The 21,853-nt window shown below is 54.8% G+C and overlaps 6 protein-coding genes across 6 annotated transcripts; 4 read left to right on the plus strand and 2 right to left on the minus strand.

Annotated features, from left to right (window-relative positions):
• Positions 1-541: 541 nt before the first annotated feature.
• GUITHDRAFT_146593 (hypothetical protein) lies at positions 542-3,617 on the plus strand (the record flags this gene model as incomplete). The annotated part of the gene is made up of 8 exons (XM_005822208.1): positions 542-2,202; positions 2,321-2,417; positions 2,555-2,579; positions 2,623-2,686; positions 2,740-2,857; positions 2,994-3,052; positions 3,264-3,294; positions 3,399-3,617. 8 exons carry the CDS (start codon positions 542-544, stop codon positions 3,615-3,617), a joined length of 2,274 nt encoding a protein of 757 aa, XP_005822265.1.
• A 1,646-nt stretch (positions 3,618-5,263) lies between these two features.
• GUITHDRAFT_118521 (hypothetical protein) lies at positions 5,264-8,364 on the minus strand (the record flags this gene model as incomplete). The annotated part of the gene is made up of 2 exons (XM_005822209.1): positions 5,264-7,028; positions 7,130-8,364. The coding sequence occupies 2 exons, from the start codon at positions 8,362-8,364 to the stop codon at positions 5,264-5,266; spliced, it is 3,000 nt and encodes a 999-aa protein (XP_005822266.1).
• Positions 8,365-8,724: 360 nt separating this feature from the next.
• On the plus strand, positions 8,725-12,419 carry GUITHDRAFT_146595 (hypothetical protein; the record flags this gene model as incomplete). The annotated part of the gene is made up of 20 exons (XM_005822210.1): positions 8,725-8,764; positions 8,808-9,535; positions 9,670-9,766; positions 9,823-9,885; positions 10,114-10,219; positions 10,660-10,812; positions 10,856-10,907; positions 10,957-11,031; positions 11,080-11,187; positions 11,239-11,301; positions 11,347-11,419; positions 11,471-11,528; positions 11,578-11,652; positions 11,715-11,769; positions 11,815-11,865; positions 11,918-11,969; positions 12,016-12,092; positions 12,138-12,190; positions 12,239-12,302; positions 12,357-12,419. 20 exons carry the CDS (start codon positions 8,725-8,727, stop codon positions 12,417-12,419), a joined length of 2,106 nt encoding a protein of 701 aa, XP_005822267.1.
• A 1,077-nt stretch (positions 12,420-13,496) lies between these two features.
• GUITHDRAFT_118523 (hypothetical protein) lies at positions 13,497-16,100 on the minus strand (the record flags this gene model as incomplete). The annotated part of the gene is made up of 6 exons (XM_005822211.1): positions 13,497-14,318; positions 14,372-14,499; positions 14,553-14,797; positions 14,907-14,992; positions 15,053-15,121; positions 15,174-16,100. The coding sequence occupies 6 exons, from the start codon at positions 16,098-16,100 to the stop codon at positions 13,497-13,499; spliced, it is 2,277 nt and encodes a 758-aa protein (XP_005822268.1).
• Positions 16,101-17,020: 920 nt separating this feature from the next.
• On the plus strand, positions 17,021-18,785 carry GUITHDRAFT_146597 (hypothetical protein; the record flags this gene model as incomplete). Its single annotated transcript, XM_005822212.1, has 12 exons — positions 17,021-17,032; positions 17,285-17,365; positions 17,420-17,470; positions 17,524-17,571; positions 17,637-17,719; positions 17,788-17,835; positions 17,880-17,971; positions 18,021-18,082; positions 18,139-18,194; positions 18,243-18,331; positions 18,547-18,588; positions 18,673-18,785. The coding sequence occupies 12 exons, from the start codon at positions 17,021-17,023 to the stop codon at positions 18,783-18,785; spliced, it is 777 nt and encodes a 258-aa protein (XP_005822269.1).
• A 1,994-nt stretch (positions 18,786-20,779) lies between these two features.
• On the plus strand, positions 20,780-21,514 carry GUITHDRAFT_39801 (hypothetical protein; the record flags this gene model as incomplete). Its single annotated transcript, XM_005822213.1, has 2 exons — positions 20,780-21,288; positions 21,379-21,514. Coding segments are annotated over 2 exons (645 nt in total), but the record flags the coding sequence as incomplete, so codon positions are not given.
• Positions 21,515-21,853: the final 339 nt, after the last annotated feature.

The following is a 21,853-nucleotide window of genomic DNA, read 5'->3' on the forward strand; positions in this document are numbered from 1 at the left end:
CCACTCTGATCTCTCTTGCTATGTTTCCTGGCCTTGTGTCCTCACAGTCACTAAAGACTCTTACCTTCTCCCCTCTCCCTCCTCTCCCTCCTGCTCTACCCGACGCTCCCCCAACTACCACTGCGCATATCAAACCGTTACTACTGTCAGACGTCCAGACGTGCCAGGGCAGGAGGCAGTTACGGGTGCTGCCTTATCGATCTTCCTAGCTGGTACCCGAGGCAAGCTCGCCGTAGTGGCCGGTATCGGACAAGTTCCGAAGAAAGGCCGTCTCTCTAAAGCGATAATTGAAGGCTCGCCCCGATTCAGGAGGGCAGCACCGGGTACACCACCTAGTACCATGATGATGAGACTGATGAAGAGAGCATGCGGGAGAAGTTGAGAGCAGCGGCACTGAGAGGATGAAGGAGGAGTCAGGAGAAGAGCGAAAGCGATGACGATGATACGTCATGACCAGAGCTTCTTCGCTACTCCTGCAAGCCCCCGAGAATCCTGACGCTCCTCTTGCTTTCAATCTTACTGGGACAGACCTTGAAACAAGATGGCGATGCTGATGATGAAGAAGACGAGGATGGTACCCTTCCTGACGTGCTGGCTGCTGGTAATCTCTCAGGTACATACGGATCAAGACATCGGAGATAGCTTGTCCTGGTCGGAGGAGGAAGTTGCTGTGGTCGAGAGTTGTCGTCAGGAAGCAGCGAGCTTAGAGGAGAGGATGCGCATCGCTGACTCCTTCACGCACCAAGGAAATCAGCTTTCTGCACAGGGAATGCACCATCACGCCGTCCTCAAGTGGGAGATCGCAACGACGTGTGACAACCGGTCCAACGTTCCTTGGAACAACATGGCCAACTCCTTCTTTGCCATGGGTAACCTGTCGGCTGCGACGGCAGCGGCTGAGATCTCATTCTCCATCAAGGCCGACCACATGTCATCAACCACGCTGGGCAACGCTTACAGGGCTCACAAGATGTATGAGCGAGCAGAGAAGACGTTTCTTGCCGGGATCAAGTACTGCCTGGACAACAAGGACAGGCACGAGCATCCCTTCTGGTCGCTTGCGATGCTCTACTGGGACCAAGGAGACTACATCGAGTTCTTGAAGTACTCAAAGCTGGGATTGGATCACTTGTCTCGACCCGAATGCGTTGAGACCGCAGAGGAGCAGGTACCATGCCATATCCCCGACTTCGAGATAGACCTCATGACGCGGGTGTACGAGGCGTCGGTGGACTTGGGGAAGTTCCTGGCGTCGCATGGCAGGTACCAGGAGGCCGAAACGAACTTGGAATGGGCTGAGTACGTGGCTGAGACGTATCCTGCCGAGCGACTTGACGTGCAGCTGGTCAGGAAGCACCTGACCTGCCTCAAGTGTGCAGCCGACAACACCCAGCATCGCAGCCCTTGTGACAGTGACCTGGACGCCTGCAGGGCGAGCTGGAGAGACACCAACGGTCGGTACCTGCGCATGATGGCAGTGAGAGCGATGGGATGCGAGTGGCGGCACAGAGAGGAGGATGTGAGGGACCTGGAAAGGATCATGATGTCTCCCAACATGACTGCCCTCCTCAACCATACCACCGAGTTCTACTTCGAGTGCGAGAAGGGGAGGGTGTGCGGAGCTGGGGCCCAGCCTCCTCTGCACATGTGGGGGCTCCCGATGTCCCTCGAGTCCGTCCTCGTCATGGGCAAGGTCCAGCCGCTGCAGCTGGTCGACAGGATGCTCGTCGATGGCCCCCCCCCGCAGTGGGCGTACCCGACGTGGAACCCGAGCATCGGGACTGTGCTGAGGATCGGCCTCTTGTCCAGCGACCTCCTGCGCGACCATCCTGTGGGGAACATGATGCGCCACGTGCTGCACCTGCACGACCTGTCCAGGATGGACGTCACCGTCTTTCTCGTCCACGAGTCGCAGCGGTACGCGGCGAGCAGGGTGGAGAACGAGCACGTGCTGGGGGAGGTCAAGTTCCGCATGATAGGGCGGGGCCCCCATGTCACGCGCTTCTTCGACGCGCAGGAGTCGGTGGAAGGAGCAGACATTGTCAACTCAGCCGGGATCTGCATCCTCTTCGACCTTATCGGCTACACAGCCGATCACCGTCAGGATATCTTCGCTCTCCGCCCTGCCCCCGTGCAGGTGCACTACCATGGCTACATGGGGAGCACGGGAGCTCCCTGGATCCAGTCGTACGTGGCGGACAGGTACCGCCTGCTCCTCTCGGTCTCCTCCCTCTCTCTCCTCCTCAGCTGTCCTCTGTCTCCCTCCGATGTTCTCCCCTCCCCTCCCTGCTGCCTGGTCCTCCTGACGTCGGGGCTGTAGATGGATTGCGCCTCCCGAGCATGCAAACTTCTTCAGCGAGAAGCTTGCTCTCATGCCCGAGTGCTTCCTGGGCCCTTCCCATCGGCTCTCCTTCCAGGTGCCAGCCATACACAAGTTCTCCTGCGCAACTGACCAGCTCCTCCTCTCCCTCTCTCCCTCTCCCTCTCCCTCTCCCTTTCCCTCTCTCCCTCTTCCTCTCTTCACTTCTTTGATCCTCTTCTTCTCCTCTTGCAGTTCGCTGGCAACGAGGAGAGAGACTGTGAGCTCTACGCGTTTGTGTATAATGGCTGATGCTCCTGCAGTCAGTGAGAAACTGCACACTGAGTTGCGGAAGGAGGAAGGACTTCCCCCCGAGGGCCCAGTGATGTAGGAGGAGGAGGATAGAGGAGGAGGAGGAGGAGGTTGAAATTAGAGGGCAGATGCTACTTCAACCAGCATTTCAAGCTGGACCCTCCAACCTTCAAGATCTGGACGGATGCGATCCAGAAGCTAGTATCCTTCAACTCCTCCGCTCATCCAACCCTGTGGCTCCTCCAGGTGACTAGCGTCTCTGCCCTCTTCTCCATCCCTTCTTCCTCCTCCTCCTCTCCTCCTTCTTCTCCTCCTCCTTCTCCTCCTCTCTCCTCCTCCCTCCTCCTTGCTTCATCCTCCCTACTCATAACGGAGATTTCAGGGGTCGCCGATCTCGCATCGGAACCTGAAGCGAGAATTTCAATCGGCAGGCCTGCCCGGGTAAAGTCATTCTCCTCCTCCTCCACTGTACTGATCTCCTTGCCTCCTCCTATTTCTCCTTGAATCCTCCTCCTCCTCCTTTCTGCACCACCACCACCTTCTCCTCCTCTCTTTCCTCCTCTCTCCTCCTCTCTCCTCCTCTCTCCTCCTCTCTCCTCCTCTGTTGTTTCATTGGCCGTCTCCCTCCCATCCTCCCCTTTGCCTCTCGCAGGGAAAATCTGGTGATAGCAAAAAGAGTCCTGGTATATTTCTCCTCCTCCCACCCTCTTCCGTCCTCTCTTAAACTCCCTCACTCCCTCCTACCTCTCGCTCCTCCTACCTCTCACTCCTCTCACTCTCTGCTAAGGTCAAGACGCACATTCGCCGCGCGAGCCTCTGCGATCTTGCTGTCGACACTCCCATGTACAACTCAGGTGCCACAGGAGCAGACACCCTCTACGCTGCTGTTCCTCTCCTCCACATCCCAGGCCTCAAGGTACCCTTCCTGCTGGTGCCGGTGCTGGTGCTGGTGCTGGTGCTGGTGCTCCTCCTCCCCTCCATCCCCCCCTCAACCTCCTATGCCTAAAGGCACCCTCACTGCTGCTGCTGGTGCTCCTCCTCCTCCTCCTCCTCCTCCTCCTCCTCCTCCTCCTCCTCCTCCTCCTCCTCCTCTTTCTCCCTCCCTCCCCCTCCCCCCACCCCCCTATCTCTTCTCCTCCTCACTGCTGCTTTCCTTGACGATGTTCAGGCGGTGGGCAGGATGATGTCAGCGATGCTGCAAGCGACGAGAGTCAAAGAGTTGATAGTGCGCGACGATGAAGAATATCAGGAGGCGAGTAGAAGAGAGGGAGAGCGATGATGATGATGATGATGATGATGATGATGATGATGATGATGATGATGATGATGATGATGATGATGATGATGACGACGACGACGATGATGATGATGATGATGATGATGATGATGATGATGATGATGATGATGATGATGATGATGATGATGATGATGATGATGATGATGATGATGATGATGATGATGATGATGATGATGATGACGACGACGACGACGATGATGGAGATGATGATGATGATGATGATGATGATGATGATGATGATGATGATGATGATGATGATGATGATGATGATGATGATGATGATGATGATGATGATGATGATGATGATGATGATGATGATGATGATGATGATGGAGATGATGATGATGGAGGTGATGATGATGATGATGGAGATGATGATGCTGGTGGTTATGGTGATGAAGAGGAGGAGGAGGAGGAGGAGGAGGAGGAGGAGAAAGGGGGCCAAGACAATGACAACGATCTTTGAGGATCGAGGTTTCGATCTGCTGATTGACCTCTTACCAGCTCATCGTTCGCCTCCTCAAGAACTTTCGTGGTCGCCATCACGATGGCGACAGCAAGCTCGAGGTCATTTCTGCTTGTTCTATCACCTGCACCACTACTCCTTCCCCTCTCCTTCTTCCCAGCTTCCTCCTTCCTCCCTCCTCCTCCCACTCCCTCCTTCTTCCTCTCCCTCCCTCCTTCCGTCCCTCTCTGTTCTCTCCACTCCTTCCTCCCCCTCCTGACTCCCTTGAGCTGCAGAGGCTTCGCAGAAAGTTTCGCCGAGGAATTTTGTGGGGTCCCATCTTTGACATCGCGGTGAGGACGGAAGGAGAGGAAGAGGAGGGGAGGAGACAAGAAGGAAGAGTAGGGCGAGGACGAGGTGGGAAAGTTGAGGGGATCAGCGGATAGGGAGAGAAGAAAGTAGAGTGGATGTCACCTGGAAAGGGATCAGAGAAGGGAGAGAAAGAGTGAGACAGTGAGGAGGAGGAGGGAGGAGATGAGTTAGAGAGTGAGGAGCAGGAGCAGGAGGAGCGAGGAGGGGAAGGGAATCTGATCTTGTTCGCAGAAATGGGTTGCGGATTTCGAGCAGCTCAGCCGGATGATGTGGGAGGTTCACGTCTTCGGCTATGACATGATGCACATCGTTCCCGTCCGCCCGACGAGCTTCTACTAGCAACACTGAAACTCCTCGTCCTCGTCCTCGTCCTCGTCCTCTCCCCCTCACCATCCTCCATCCCTTGCGTCTCCTCCTCCATTCTTTCCTCCCCCCCCCTGCATCCCTCCCTCCTCCTCTCTCGCGAGATATTGCAGAACATTTCTTTGAGATATTCTTCTCCTTGTATTCCATCCCACTTCCTCCTCCTCCTCCTCTCTCATTCCCGCATTCCTCCCTGAAAGAACTTCAACCGAGCTGCCCGAAGCTCATCGCGCGTCAAAACCTTCGCCTCCTCTCGCTTCTCTTCCCCTCCTCCCTTGTGCTTGTGACCTGGATCCTCCTCCTCTTCCTCTTGGTCGATGATGATTACTTCATCTCCTCCTCCTCCTCTTCCTCCTCCATTCTTCTTGCTACCACCACCCATTTCTTGATCACTCCTCTTCCCTCCCCCAACGTCTTCAGCAGGATCATCGTCAATGATAATGACTGCTTCGCTTTCCCCTTTCCCCCCAGCTCCAGCTCCAGCTCCAGCTCCAGCTCCAGCTCCAGCTGATCTTTCTCTTTCCCCTTTCCACTCTCGCTCGTCTCTCCTCCCCCCCGTCCCCCACTCTCCCCACATCCCCTCCTCCTCCCTCCTCTGTCGCTCCTCCCTCCTCCTCTCCTCTTGCATCGACTGAGCCACCGCCGCCGCCACCTCGTGCTCCTCTAGCTCCTTAAGCGCCTTCATCTCCTCCTCTCGAGCAGACTCGATCATCGCTGCCATTACAGCATCCTCCATCAGCTCCTCCTCCCTCACAGTGAACGAGTCCTCCCTGCCCCCAACCTTCATGTTTGGCCGCTGCCGAGACAGCAGCGCTACGGTGTCGTCCTCTACCGGGACCTCAGCGAAGAGAGAGTCTACCAAGCTCTTCTTGCCGCCCACCAGCCAGTCAGTCATCCTCTTCTTCTCCTTCTTCGCCTCCTCCTCGGCCTCCTCCTCCTTGTTCGTGACCGTGCAGGAGATCTTGCGGATCTGAGACTGGAGGCCGTTGGGCACGAGGACAAGGAGGACGCGCTGGTGCCCCCGCGAGTCCTCGAGGGTGCCGGAGACGGGGCAAGAACATTCGAACACCTTCCACTTGGCAACCCACTTGAAGCCGAACGAGGAGGAAGAGGAGGAGGAGGCGGAGGATCCTTTCTGCTCGCTGAGTTTCTTGTTCAGCTCCTCTGCCTGCTCTTTGCGGTTCTCGAGTATTCCTCCTCCTCCCCTCGCAATCATCACCTTCGCCTCCACCTTCACCTCAAAGTTCGCGCGACGGCGACCGCGGTTGATGGCCGAGCAGACGGCGACGCCTTGAGAGAGAGTGACAAGGAGGAGACAGTCGCCTCCGAGGTCGTAGAGGCGATGAGAGAAGGGATGATAGATGTCTCGGATGTCGACCCTCCTCCTCTTGGGCAGCACGAGGCCCTTGTGGAAGACGCGCAGGGCGAGGGGAGCATGAGACTCGTGGAAGGCAGCGGGCGCGATGCTGACCTGCTGCTCGTAGAAGAACCGCAGCGTGAAAGGCTGCGCCTTGCTGACCTCAGCAGCGAGAGGAGGAGATCCCAGGTTGAAGGGGAGCACGAGGTAGTCAGCATCGCCGTCCTCCAGCTCCACACTGAGCACGCAACGATGGCTCCCCTGAGCTCCAAAGAGGCCACCACAGAGCACAGACTCGACCCCTCCCTCCCTGTTGAGCTTGGCAACGAAGAGGCTGACGTCTCCTGGCTTGTAGCTCTTCTTCCGATCTGCTCGACACCACGACCCTCTCCTGTTCGGCTGCAGGACCATGACGATCATCCTTGTTGGCGTCACCGTTCGTACCCTGTAGATGTCTCGGCACACTCTGAGCGGCGAGGACTTGGCGCAGAAAGAGTTCTGGAAGGACCGAGCCTGCCAGTCCCTGTACGCGAAACAGACGTCCACCAGCGAGAAGCCCATCACAAAGTGGGTGAAGTCCATCCTGACAGGACGAGGGAGTCAGACACGTCACTCATCTGTCTTGCCTCCTCCTCCTCCTCCTCCTCCTTCTCCTTCTCCTTCTCCTGCTCCTCCTTTCCTTACCAGAAAGTCCCGTCGTTGACTCCCGTTCGCTCTAGCCCTTCACAGATCATCCCGCTCCATTTCTCCGACGCGTCGCTCCAGTCGCCATTCCACTCCCCAACCCCATGAGGGTTTCGTATCCTCACCAGCCGCACCATCCCGTCCCTCCCCCTCCTGTCAGGCACCTCCCGGCACTCGAGGATCGAGTACGCATGGTTCCCACACAGACCCACTTCCTTCAGCTCCGCGTCCCCTCCCGTCGCGCATCCCATCGGGAACCCCTGAGACTTGAAGTAGAGCAGCTGGTCCCACAGGTGCTCCATGCTGAAGTCCGGGCTGTCGAAGTTGATGGTCAGCGTCGGAGCCCCAGTCAAGTCCAGCAAAGCCTCAGCTATCTCTCCTCCTGAGATCGCCCGGTAGCTGCCATGGGCCTTGGCATACGCCTTCTCCAGCAGGCTCACCCACAGCTGGCAGTTCTGTCCCCTAGAGAAGGCGAGGTTGGTCTCCAGCGCGTGCTCGGGCCTCCGCGGGCTCCTCGTGCAGGGGAGCTGATCGTCGACAAGGATGGTCTGCCAGGATCCGTCGAGGAAGAGGCGAATCATGTAGCAGCCGTTCGCGTTGGGAGCGGTGTCGTAGAAGAGCTTCGCAATGAGATCGTGTCGCTCTGCTACGACTGCCAGAGCAGACAGAAACCAGCAGTCTCCTATCCCCCCCTGCTGCAGGTCCTGCGCTGAGAACCCGAAATCGGTGACGAGGACGAAGGAAGGGAACCGTTTCCAGGTGTAATCTCTGATGGACGACCGCCTGTTGTCAGCCCAGGCAAAGAAGCCGCACTGCCTCTCCTCGCAGTGGTAGTACGGACGCCCTTTGTTGGGCGTATCCTTCTGCACGATGGACGACTTGGCTACCTTGTTACATCTACAGTGAGGAACGGCACCCGGACGAGTCTGATTGGTCGTCGGCTCTTGTGGACCCTCGATCGACTTCCTCTCAGGAGGAAACTCTGCGTCGTTCCATGGCACCGAATCCTGCAAGATCGCCCGCAGTTTCACAAGCTGCCCCTTGTCCCAGCTCTCCGACTCCCCGCTCGCTTCCCGCCAGTCGCCTGCCTCAGCCGCACCATGGAGCGACTTGCCCTTCTTGGTGGGATCATCTTCATCGCAATCCTCTTCTCCTCTCTTCGTCTTCTTCCGCATGAAATCGTCGATGCTCCTCCCCGCCGCCCCTCCTCGCTTCTTCCCATCCCCATGTGCCATCGGTCTGAAACCACAATCTGGGAACTTGCATGGGTGGGTGGTCAATTCATATCTATGGACGGGTATAAATGCGGTTCTTTGCACCGGTTCAATTTTAAAGTTCTACTTAAGAGGGGTAGGGGACGAGTCTCTTTATTGGTGGGCGATCCCTTCACAAAAAGAAATGAACAAGTAGTGCAACCAAGGAGAAGGAGGAGGAGGAGGAGTCACTGACAGAGAAGAGAGCGGAACAAGGTGAGTGACGGAGGAAACAGGCGATCAGGTCCGATTGACAGCAGATGCAGAAGATCGAGAACGCATTAGAGATCAAGAACACAGTGGAAGCGTTTTCATGAGGGGTATTTGACTGCTCCCCGCGCCATGTCGTCTCAAGCTCCGCAGCCATCCTTCGTCTTGCGAGGTATGACCTTCATGATCGTCCCCCAGTTTCACTCCCTGTGCAGGCCATGAGGCCCTGGTCCATTGTGTACAGATCTCTCCCTTCGATCCTGCTTTCCTCATAGCCTCCGACGATGCCGGCAAGGTGGTTGGGTGGAGCCTGCAGACGAGGAGATCCTTGTTTTCCATGCAAGCATCCGACTCTCCCGTGCTAGCAGTTCGCTGCCTGTCGAGATCGACGGTCTTGACCCAGGCCAAGGACGGCATCATCAACCTATGGGACGTCGAGTACTCGGGCACCCCCAGTCATCGTCTGGCGGAGGGGTCGATCAAAGGGGAGCAGCACACCTTCTGCAAGTGCGACATCATTCGGGATGACGGCAAGGCAGCGCAGCTCGTGGCGTTTGCGCAGGGAAGCGACGGGATTGGCGTCTGGGACCTCCGAAGCAGCGACCCGGTCTCAGTCCTGAAGCCTCCTGGCAGCAAACGCTCCTCGGGGTTCTGTACGGCGATGGTTGCTGTGGGGGACAAGCATGTGGTTGGAGGGTACGAGGATGGCGGGGTGAGGCTCTTTGACCTGAGGAAGAACCTCGCAGTACTGCAGGAGCACGTGCACAGTGATCCTGTCTTCGGCCTGGACGCAGTGCGCACGAGGTCTGACAGGTCAGGCGCGGAAGCCTTTGCCGTCATGTCCGGGAGCGCAAATGGAGAGCTGGTGCTGTCGCGGCTGACAGCGAGTGACGGTGGAGAGAGGGACATGGTTTTGACCGAGAAGGGACGGATGCAACTCAAGGTTGTCGTGAGGGCGAGGGAGAGTTGCGGAAGTTGAGGAGGAGCAGGAGCAGGAGGAGGAGGAGGGGGAGGAGGAGAAGATGTTGTGAATGTTGGTGGGGTGAAGGTTTTGATTCTTTCTTGACTGCCATGCAGTGCGCTGAAGAAGCTCGTGGTGTCAATCATTTATGCGCTCGACCCGACGGCAAGATCTTCGGTGCCGCATGCTGGGACGGGAGGATCAGGATTTATGGTAGGAGGCGAACTAGTGGCGGGAGATGGCACGTTGCGCTGATGAAGTCCTTACAGCTGTCAAGAACCCGAGGATACTGGCAAGCCTGAAATGGCACAGCAAGAACGTCCAATGCATAGGTAGCACTATACTTCACGTATCGTCTGCTGACCAACCCACGCAGCATTCTCTCCCGATTCTCAACTGATGGCAACCGGATCCGACGACACCAGGATCGCTGTATGGGAGATATTCACAGAACGAGGGAAAGAGGAAGTTTAGTTTCAAAAATGTTGGTAGTTTTTCGTATTCAATTACATATCATCGCTGTCGCTCTAGCATTCCTTGCTGTTCTTTCTCACTTTCAGATCATTGGTTCATCCTCATGACATGTTTCGATGTCCCCATCGCCATCGCCATCGCCATCGCCATCGCCATCGCCATCACCATCACCATGGCGCCCCACACATCCTCGTCGCCCTACCTCGCATTCCTCCTTTTTGCAATCCCACTCGAGTCCCCTTGTGGCTGTTTACCACCCCACCACCGATATCGAAATTCTAGTACTACCCCCTACAGATAATTGTCCTTACCATTGAAAACCACCCGTATGATTGATACCCCACCCCCCTTTTGTCCACTGAAGTTGTTTGTTGCATCCCGACACGTTGAAGCAGCGCGGGCAAATGGCGAGGGGGGAGGAGGAAGGGAGAGGGCAGGGAGGACAGTGCGAGTACGAGGAGCTGCTGGAAGGATCGAGAGAGAAGAGAATGGGGAAGGGAGGCAGGAGAGGAGGAACTGTATGAAGGTTGCAAGTAGTGGCGGAGGAGAAAGTGATAGGAACTGTTGGTGCGAGGGAGAGAGAGAGAGAGAGGAACAGAAGATTACAGGCTCACGACTGACAGATGTTGCAGATTGCTAGGAGTCGATACCGGACAATTGCAGAGCCATCGCTGTGGAATTCCAGAGGAAATCAGCGCAGCAACCATGTCTAAGGGAGGCAACATGGAGGACCTTGACGTGCTGGTGAAGAAACTTCGAGCCAAGTTTGAAACCCAAGAGACGAGGTGTCCTCGGTGATGTGAAGGAAGTGTGTGATGAGTATGTCAGGGGGTACTCATGGAGGATCGCTCAGATGCAGGGGCTTCGCCGCATGATTATGGTGAACCGAGTCGAGACGAGTTCGAACTGGAGCGCTGACATGCTTGTAGAACCATGAGAGCGAATTCCTTGATGCTTTGGCAACTGATCTCAGGAAACCTTACATGGAAGGGCTGGCTGCTGAGGTAGGACGTGCTCTCGCTCCTCGATGAATCACGTTGGTTTTGCTTCAGACCGCCTCTATGCTCGGGTCAATCGATTACGCCATCAAGAATCTCAAGTCCTACATGAAGCCTCAAAACATTCAACCTCTTGCTCTGACGTACCCCAGCAAAACCACTGTGAGTGAAAGATGCAGATGTTTCTCTTCATGTCAATATGTTTGACTTCAGGTTCGATATGAGCCTTTCGGAATCGTGCTGATAATCGGCCCTTTCAACTTTCCGTTCATGCTTGTACGGCTATCTCCCATTGTTTCGCTTTCCTGATCGACTTCACAGACACTCAAACCTTTTCTTGGAGCGATCATGGCAGGAAACTGTGCTGTGATCAAGATGAGCGAATACTGTCCAGGTAAGGATGCGAACCACTTGATGAAGGAAGGACTGATGCAGCACATGTCAGCTCTGACTTCTGCACTGAAGAAGTATTTTCCAATGTATCTAGACACAGAGTCGTGCAAGTGAGCCGTCAGGAGAGAATCGAAGCTCCCCTCTGACATCATCTTGTAGAATAGTTGAAGGAGGAGTAAAAGAGACGGAAGAGCTACTCAAGCGTCAGTGGGACTTCATATTCTTTACAGGAAGGTGACGTTATCAGTTGTTGCTCTTGGTTGTTTCCCTTCTGATCATTTCTTGCTTTTTTTCAGTCCAAGAGTAGGGAAGATCGTCGCAGAGGCTGCAGCACAGCACCTGACTCCCTACGTATGTCCTTTCTGATCGTTCGCTTTCTCACTTACCTCCATGCAGATTTTGGAACTTGGTGGGAAGAATCCAGTCATTGTAGACAAACATGTAGAGGTAGATGCTGGTGTTGCTCTCCTTTTTTCGCGTCAAGTTTTGTCTTTCTCAGGACCTTGAGGTGGTCGCAAAAAGATTGATATGGGGACGATGCTACAACTCTGGTGTCCTTCACATGGTTGACATTTGCACGCTTTGACTTCTTTTCAGGGCAAATTTGTTTGAGTCCAGAGTACGTCCTTTGTCATGAAGATCACGTGGAAAGACTTATCTCATTGCTGGCAAAAGTGAGTGGACCCAAATCCCCGACGTCGTTGCTAAACTTACTTCAGTACATCCGAATTTTCTATGGAGAAAATCCACAAGAGTCTGCAGACTTTGGAAGGTGTGACCGCTGGTGCTGAGGAGGCTGATAGTTTAACACTGATGAAAGGATGGTCACAAAAGAAGCAGCAAACAGAGTGAAGACTCTTCTTGGTGACAGAAAAAATGGCAAGGTGACGCGCAGTCCTTGTTCGATGTGACTGGTCTAATTATTCGCACGATCGCAGATCGAAGCAGGAGGGAAAGTGGACGTGGAGGACCGTTATGTCGCGCCAACAGTGAGTGCATGAACATGATTGTGCTCGTGTGATGAGGAGCAAGATTCTTTCGGACGCGGACTTTGATTCGCCGATTATGAAGTCAGAGACTTTCGCTCCTGTTCTCACTGTCAACAGAATCAAAAGGCCAGGACGCTAACCTGCGATGTCTCTTTCATTCACGTGCTGCTAGTTTGGATGAAGCTGTTTCCATCGTCGGAAAAGTCTCAGGGAAGTCACCTTTGGCTCTGTATGTGTTTAGCAGCCGAAACTCCTTCATCGAGGTTTTTCCTTCTTCTTTCAAATTCTCTCTCTTGTTGCTTGCCACCTCAAACGTACATCCCCATCTCCCAAGCTTTGTCCTCTCCGAATCTCCCAGCCCCCTCTAACTCCTCGTTCTTGCCTCAGGAATGTTTCTCCCGCATTCAGAGCGGGGGCGCCGTCGCCAACGACTGTCTGCTCACTGGCGTCAGCCTCGAATCTCCCTTTGGAGGGCTCGGGACCTCAGGCTCGGGATGCTACCATGGAAGGTCCGCACCTCTCTGCTTCCTCGTGGTCCTCCCCTGCTCCTTGCTTCACGTCTCCGTCTGTCTTGTTCCCCCTCCTCGCGTTAGGGGCGTGCATGACGAAGGGTCCAGGTTCTCGTTCGAGTCTTTCTCGCACAAGAGGACTGTGGTACAGAAGCTTTTCAACTACAACAATATGGTAGCCACTGCTTCTCTTCCTCGCGCCCGTCCTGATTCCCGCCTGCCAGATTTGCGACCCAGGTCTTCGCTATCCACCTTTCTCCCAGCAGAAAGCTAAGTGGTTCAAGTGGGCGTGTAAGAATGTCGGCATCCTCCCTTCGGTAGGGAGTAGCTGGACATGTTTCACTTGACACGCCTTGACACGGCTGTAGGTCTCTTGGAAGCAACTCGCTGCGATCTCCGTGTTCCTCATCGTCTCTATTTATCCTCGTGGACTTCTTTCCCTTATCCGGTCGTGGATCGTTTGAAGCCGATCCTCCCCCTGGACCCCCTGCCGTGTGCGTGTGGTGGCGTAAAGTTTGTGCTACAACGCATTCAAAGAATAAGAACCTACATACACAACATCCCTCTCCTCCTTATCAGCTCACGGGTGTGGAGCGAAGGGGTTTCTGGTGGCGAAGCGAGGAGAGCCTGCGGTTGGAGTCGTCAGGAACTCCCGGCTACCAGCTAGCAGCGGCGACTGAAGTCCAGCTGGTGCAGGAGAAGCATCTTGTTGCAGCACGAGGATCTGCGGCTTCGCCATGGCAGGCTCCTCTCCCTTCCCTGTCACGCTCTTCCCATAGCCCGCCAGACCAGAGCCGAAGCCACCCCATGGCAGGGTCGACATTCCGCCTCCCGTCCCTTCTACGGTGTGTGCGCTCGAGGGGTTGTGCCCTGGTAGCGGCAAGGAGCCAAGCTGTCCTGCCGCGAGATCTCGGAACGGGCTCCTTTTCGGCTGGAAGACGATGATCTCCTCCTCCTCCTCCTCCTCCTCCTCCTCCTCCTCTTGTGCCTTCCGCTCCTCTTCGCACTCGTTACGGTGCCAGGCAGGAGCCTGTTCCTGATGCTCCATGTTTGTGACCATCATGGCGTCTCCATCGTGGTGAGCGGAGCTTCCGTGCTGCATCATCATCGGAGGATTCAAGGAGGTTGCAAACAGAGCTGTTTGCTTCGACAGAGAGCCAAGGTCCTCTTCCTCGTCCACCTGGACCATTTGGTCCCCGAACGTCTCCTCGTTGACCTCATCCTCGTCTGCCCCAGCAAGCCCCCCATAGTCCTTCAGCTCCTCTTCCTGCTCTACTCCAACGGACGACAGCTTCTCTTCGACTCCTCCGTGCGGGAGGGCCGCATCCTCCACGCTGAAGATCGACTTGACAGGATCATAGAAGGCCATAGGGCGAGGCTGAGCCGACAAGCTAAAGAGCAGCTGGGGAAACAAAGGCGGTCAGGGGACCAGCGCTCAAGACTGACCGAGCTCACCTTGAAGACGCGCGTCAACCTGACCCGGTAGAGAGCTTCATCGTCCTTCAAGGGTTCTGCTCCCACCAGGCTACCGTTCTTCAGACAGTGTCCCAGGCTGTCGAAGTGAGGAGCTAGAGGCCGGAACCCTGCAGGCACGACGCGTCAGCCATGGTCGTGGTCTCCACGTGCGATGATGGACCTGCGACGTTGAGGTCTTCCGGGAGAAGAACGTCGGCCCTCTCGCTGCCGAAGTCCACCTTCCCATCGAAGCAATCCTTGGAGATGTTGAACAGGTCAACCAGAATCTCAACCAACATGTTGCGGTCTGAGAGAAGCTCCTGCCCGACCTCGTCAACCCTCACGAGCCGCAGCGGGTCGTTGAGCTTCTCCCTCGCATGAGAAAACCAGACGCACAACATGGCAACAGGGGCAACGTAGTAGGAGCTAGCCAGAGCACGATGAGCGATTCTCGTCGATACCTGCGGGAAAGACCAAAAAATCTTCAAAAACTAGCAGCGGAGAGTCGAGGGTTGCCTGGAACATGAGCATGTACGCCTTGCTCAGAGCCAGCTGGAAGTCTTGAGGGTCTCCGGGGAGCTTGCTCTCGAGCTGATGGATGCAGAAGATACAAGAGATCACCTGCATGGCAGAGAAGATTGAGAAACTGCCGCAGCCTCATCGCGCGCAAAGAGAGAGTACCATCTTCATCAACGTCTCCGAAGCGTCGAACTTAGATTCAAGAACCGACGTCAGGTGCTCGATCAACAACTGCAAGACGATCATGAACTAGTCTAGCAGCACAAGAGGCATGCACACTGACGTTCTGAGCTCGCTCGTACTCGTGCAAGTCCTTCATGGTGAGTATCATGCTCACCAGCCGAACGAAGATGGTTCCCACGTTCCACAACCTGCTGCTCTCGTCGACAATCTGGCGCTCGAGCGCCTTCCTGCGAGTGAGGTCCTCGTACTTCTTCTTGTTCTTGTCGAAGACCATCGTCAAGTTCTTGTTCGCCGTCTCAAACGGATCCGAGCACAGCAGGGCTCGCGCGTAGTGGTACATGGCAGCGAAGTCATCCTCTTTGTACGTTGCGATCACAGCCAGCTGATTGTGCGGGTTCCCACTGTCATGACAGAGGAGAGAGGCAAGGCGGTAGAGATCCTCAACCTCCTCCCATCCTCCTTCCCCTCCCTCCTTGTACATCTCCCGGTACCTCGTCAAGTCGCCAAGGTACACCAGCGTTCGATGGCAGCTCATGCGCATCTCCTGCTTCTTCTCGTCGGAGTACAGCGATGGGTCGACCGGGCGAGCTTCGCTGGCAGGAGCAAACTTGATTAGCCCTAGGGGAAGCTGACAGACGTGCCAGAGACTCTTGAGGACTCCCATGTAGAATCGGATGATCTCCTCCAGGAATCGGACCAACGCCTTGTTGGTCGCAGCTAGCACCTGCGCCGCTCGTGCACTCTTTGTGGGGTCGGCCATAGCGGCTTTGCTCCTCATGCTTCGTTTCCGGTACTCATCAATCCGCTTGTAAACAACCTGCTTCCACAGGTTCTGCTCGGCTGCGAAAGTCGATCCAGCCCTTCGGTGATCGAAGATCTCTGCCTCGAATCTCTTCAAAGCATCGTTCCTCTCTCTCCTGTCGTCTCTTTCGTCTCTGTCTTCCGTGTCCCTCCTGTCCCTCTTCTCCCTCTCCTCCTCTCTCCTCCCCATCCCATCCCTCCCCTTCTCCTGCATCCCTGCTGCCATGTGCACTGTTACTGAGCACCCCTACCCCCATTATATCAACAATCTAGCTTCTCTGGGTGGGTAGTGACCCACCCTTCGAAACTCGAATTCTCGTTTGGGACTCAGCAGGGTACTCGTTCAAAGTTTTGTAAAGCTGGTGGAGATTGCAGGTAGGGTCATTGATGTACCCACCACTTTTACTGAAAATAGTACTAAAACAAGGGGTCAAATGAATCAGTGGGTGGGGTAGGTTTCCATGGATAAGCTAATGTGCGGTGAAGGAATGGAGGGATGCCAAGGTACCAACGGAGATGCTGGGCGATGAGCAGGGAGAAGAAGAGAGCGAGGATCATGAAGAAGAACAGAGTGATGATCAGGATCCGGCTAGGAATGAGGGGCGGGAGCAAGGACAAGTGCAGTGGAAGGAGAGAAAAGGAGGAAAGACACCAGGATGATTTGATAGACAGTGGTCGTATGCTTACTTTCAATGTCATAGGATATTGGGTGCAGAGGTTTCGTCCCATGTTTACTTTTATCTGAATGCTGGCTGGTTCAAGTGTACGTTTGATGTTAAGTCATGATGCCTTCCCCTTACCCACTACGCCCCCCACGAGGTTCTAACAAACTCTCTCACAGACAAAGCGATGGTGTAAAGGAAGGCCGCTGCTATCTTGAAATGTGGACTAGACAAGCGATCTTTGCTTGCTTGCTTGCTCTCAACATTTGGGGGGTGGAAGCGTTTTCATTGAGCCTCTATTTCACAGCGAGGAGAACAGTCGCATCAAGCGGGGTATCCAGGTAGGGACTCATCGTGACTCATCACTCCGACTCGCTCTCTTATCCTTCATGTGTGTAGGTTGCTCGACCAGAAGTCCACCTGTTGTCTTGCTGCCAGCCACTACCCACTGCCGGGTGATCATGGGGGTTTATCGAACGATGCCATGACATGTCAGGTGTGTGTAGGATGCAGGGGAAGCTACACACACCCTTACAAGCAGCTGGCACCTCAGTCGGAAGGCTCTGAAGAATGTCAGACATGGAAAGTCCTGCAAAGGTTGCCGGACCAGAGGGCATGCGCTGGGCTGTTCCTGAAAACGCTCTTCCTGCTCCTCCTCGTTCTTTCTCCCTTACCGAACATCGCCGATGCTCACCCGGTGCTGATTGCTTGTGGAGAAGCTGAGATGTCTTTGCTCACAAAATCACAGTCGGGGAACATATGGGGACATGGCGCCGGAGCCCTGACTGCCGCTGGCTCGAACAAGCTATGGAATGAACTCTCGGAGACGGTCAGTCTGCTAAGGCCATGGTTTCTGCTGACACGTGTGTGTTTGTTTGTGCAGGAATTGGAAGCTGCTTCGAAGCTTGGATATGATGAGCTGACTTGGGACCTGGTGAGATAGTCTGTCCTCTGCGTGACATCTGCTCTGGTGATGATGATTCCCAGGACGGCAAGGTGCCCGTGGATCGACTTCTATGGAAAGACTTGACAAGGGTACGATTGAACAATAGCTGTTTGTGCTTGCAAGAGAGATGAGATGTGTCACTTTGAGATGGCAGAGTCAACAAGAGGCGGCCAAGGTCTTGAACTTCAACCAAAAATTCTGGGATGAGGATGTCTTTGTGGATATCTACGAGCGAAGGTGGACTTATCTTTTGCTTCTTCGTTCAAGTCTCCCCTGAAGAGCTCGTGACCTCTCCACCTTCTCAGTTGGAACGAGTTGACAGAGGAGCAGAAGAAGGCGGCAAAGGTCTTGGGGTACTTCGATTTATGCGCTGCTTGCAGATGATGTGCGTTGTTAGGTACAAGAAATCTTCTTGGAACAAGAACCTGGATGTCTGGAGCGATACTGTGAGTTGGAAGCAGCTAAACGCGAAGCAGAAAGAAGCTGCAGGTACAGACTGATCGTCCATTCTTTTCTGTCTGGTGACTGCTTGATCCAGGTATCATCGGATACACGGAGAAGGAATGGAATGAGTCGAGGCATGTCTACGACAAGGAATGGGTAAGACTCTGACATATTCCTCGTGATCATGACGCCTTGCTGATTTCTGGCTCCAGAATCAGCTGAGCCCTCAGCAGAAGGAAGCTGCCAAGACTCTTGGGTACACCGTGAAGTAGGTGGTGGTAGACTAGAGCTCATGTCGATTGACAAGGAAGTTCAGGAGGTGGAATGAAAATCAGCATGTATGGAGCGACGATGTGTTGTGGAAGCAGCTCAACGACAAGCAGAAGAAAGCCGCACACGCGCTGGGTACGCGACAAACTTGAATGGGTTAGATGTGCCATAGAAGGTTAATATGCAAACAGGATTCAACGAGATCTCATGGGATCGGGCCACCAAGACAGGGTATTTTGTACCAATTTCATTTCCTTCAAGTCTCTCACTACCCCATCAGCTCTCACTCGTATGATCGTGAAGAAACTCGCAAGAAGCAGGAAAGACAATCTTGGCTGGTACGTGTGCAGACACAGATCCAGATCCCGAACTGACACCTCAATGTGGAGGTGGTAAGATGGAAAAGCTGGATCTGGAAACAGACTATTGGTAAGTGGTCTTAAGCACTGAGACGCTGTTGTGATGAATAAGAACAGGAAAGAAGTACTGCTGGGTGCGAGGAGCTGTTGGCGGTAACTGGGTTCGCAAGATTGTCGGAGAGCAATATGATTTCTTCAGGGGGTCAAAATACTGCAATTATCCGAATTGATGACCAGTTGCCTTTATGCCACGTCCTGCCCAGATGCGTGGCGGAGTGGATTGTAATCTAATTCGATGACGCCAAAGGAATCCAGTGTAAAAATGTAAGGTCGAGTAATACAGCAAAAACAGGGTACAAGAACGAGCATCGTGCTTCATCTCTAGTCGAGCTCCTTCCCACCCGCTGGCCAGGTGATCGATCTCAATATTTTAGTGCTGCATTGGATGTCCTTGGGCAGCTGGACTACCGTTGGAAACGGAGTTTTGCCGAAGCTTCTCACCTCTTGATCGCACGAGTTTCCTCTCACTCTCAGTGTCGGCCGTACACACGGTGACAGGAGAGGAGGAAGACAATACGTCTCCGGCCAGGACAGCACACATTTGCGCTGGGAAGGGGTCACAAGCCCAGCAGCCTGTCGTGCCTCCCAGTACCCTTGCCGAACAGCAGGAGCAAGCGAGTGCTCAATTATGTCCGCCGAACAGAGACGGAGGAGACTTTCGGTTCCACGCAGGGAATGGCCCAGAGCTATGCACAAGAAGATATCGCTCAGATCCGTGTTTTCAAACAAGTCCTGCTCGGCCTCTTTCAAGCTGCTTGAGGTATCATCCCTCGCAATAGTTGTCAAGCTGCTTGAGGAGGCTCCTGCACCGTCAATACCGGTGGAAATAGATATTGAAAGAAGCTGCATGTGAGGCGAAATTCAAAGAATACAATCCCGTGTGGATTTAAACGAGGGCAGGAGGGAAGGAGAACAAGAGCTGAAGCGCCTGAAAGGGAACGTAGAGGAGGAGAGAGCTTCTTGTCAACTTTGATGGAGGAGAAGGAGAAGGATGTGAAGTCAGTGAGAGGAAGGAGGGAAGCAAGAGGATGGGGGAGGAGCAGCGAAGTATCCCTTAACAGCGCATGCAACTGCACAGTGACCGATAGGGCGGGAAGTCAACAAGTGAGATTATAGCTCTAGCGGACAGAAGGAGGGGTGGTATCAGTGTGGGGGGTGAGATACTGAAAGACCATCAAGAATGTAGGGTGGTCATTGGTCTTGAAGTGGGTAGTGTTGAATGAGAAGGGGGTAGGGGTTATCCACGGGACAAAAGCGTGCAGGGAAGGGCTTGCAGGGGGGCAAGGGAACATGTGGGGGTGGTAGGATATCGATGATAGGGTGGGGTGGATGGATGGTGAAATATGCTAGGGGTGGTACCAGATCCCCGGACTTGAGGGAAGTGCAGGGGTACTCAAGTAGAGAAAAAGAGGGTAGGGGTCATTGAATATACTTTTGGGGGTAGGGGTGCACTTGGAGTGAAGGCGGGAAATCCCACGGGAATCTCCAGGAATCTGAGGGAATCTCAGGTCTGGCGGGCATGAGCGGGGATGAACCCAAGTGAATGAGGGGGATGAGTAGGGGCGGGGAGGGATGAGGGGCAAGCTTAGAATTATTCGCTCCCATGGCCTGTTGGACGTTATTGGCGGCCCTCGCCGTGTCGACGGCGAGAGGATGGGAGATGCGAGGAGAAGCGGGAGAGAAGGCCTGCGAGATGAGAGGAGGAAGAAGTACAGGGAGAGGATGCGACGTGGGAGCGGTGAGGGACCGAGGAGGCGCAGGAGACATGGGTCTCGGTGTGGGGAAGGAGGAAGGGGTGGGGGCTGGCGCACAGGATGTAAGGCGAAAGTTTGGAGGAAGGAAGTGGGTGGTTCATATGAGTACATCATACATTGAGAGGAAGTGGTTGATCATATCTGCATGCGGATTGATCATCGTTGTTTCCCTTGCCGTCTACTGGCAGTACGTGAAAGACTTCATGCCCCCGCTCTGGGCAGCGCCGATGGTGGCGCTCATCCTCATGGTGGGCTCGTTGTACGATGTCGAGTCCTCGAACATGCTGAATGAGTTTCTGGCGTTCATCATCGGGATGGTTGTGTATGCTCTCACCAGGACGATCACGAAGAAGAAGGTCCTCAGCGACAGGCTGTGTCACTGCAGGCTGTGCAACCGGGAGCTCCACCAGCTCGACCTGCTGGGCTCTGGCAACTTCGGGTCTGTGTACAAGGCGAGAACAACCTTCCGGGCGTCAGAGGGAGCTAAGATAACCTGCGTCGTCAAGAAGGTCAAAGTCGACTTGGAGCATGATATCAACGATGCCAGCGAGGCGCTGCAGGAGGTGAAGAGCTTGATCAAGCTGGACTCTCACCCGTTCATCGTCGCCTACATGGACGTCTGGCTGCACCGAGACAACCCGGCCAACGCCTTCATCCCCCCTACAACAGAGTTGTGCTTGATGATGGAGTTCTGTCCCAACGGGGACTTGTTCGACCGCCTTGAGAAGTTGAGGGAGAGCGAGGGTGACGAGGCTGAGAAGTTGACCGTGAACAAGATCATGACATGGTTTGCTCAGCTCACTGATGCTGTCCAATTCTTCCACAGCAAAGGCATCACGCACTGCGACCTCAAGCTCGAGAACATCTTCTTGACGGAGGACGACAACGTCAAGGTCGGAGACTTTGGCCTCTCCCTGCAGTTGAGGAAACGATACTCAGCGCTAGATGCATCGAGCAAGGACAAGAAGTCACCCAAGGCAACTTCAAGTCGAGCAGCAAGACAGGCAAGGCGACCGGATGTGGACATGTGGGGGTCGACAAACATGAGCTCTCGAGGTACCCCGGACTACATGGCGCCGGAGTGCTGGCACGACAACTCCAAGTACACGTCCAAGGTGGATGTCTGGAGTGTCGGGGTGATCCTGTACATCATGCTCACGGGCAAGACTCCTCTGCACCACCTGGACCACGGGGACGACGAAATCTTCCTGGGAGAGCTGCTATATGATGAGGAGATGCGGCGGCGGTACGACTACGACAAAGAGCTCGAGGTCGCCCTCCGTCTCGTCTCGCAGAAGAACTTGCAAGGAGCCATCCGGCACATGCTCCGGCCAGAGCCCGCAGACCGACCGATGATGAAGCAAGTGATGGGCGAGCTGAAGCTGTGGAGGTACCTCAACGAGAGCCGAGGGGCGCCGCGAGGGAAGAAGCGATCGAAGCATGGGGCCTCCTCGTCGCAGATCGACTCGGCAGCTGCGTTCGCT

The sequence above is a fragment of the Guillardia theta genome, assembly GCF_000315625.1.
Source record: "Guillardia theta CCMP2712 unplaced genomic scaffold GUITHscaffold_129, whole genome shotgun sequence".
In the NCBI taxonomy this organism is placed as follows: Eukaryota; class Cryptophyceae; order Pyrenomonadales; family Geminigeraceae; genus Guillardia; species Guillardia theta.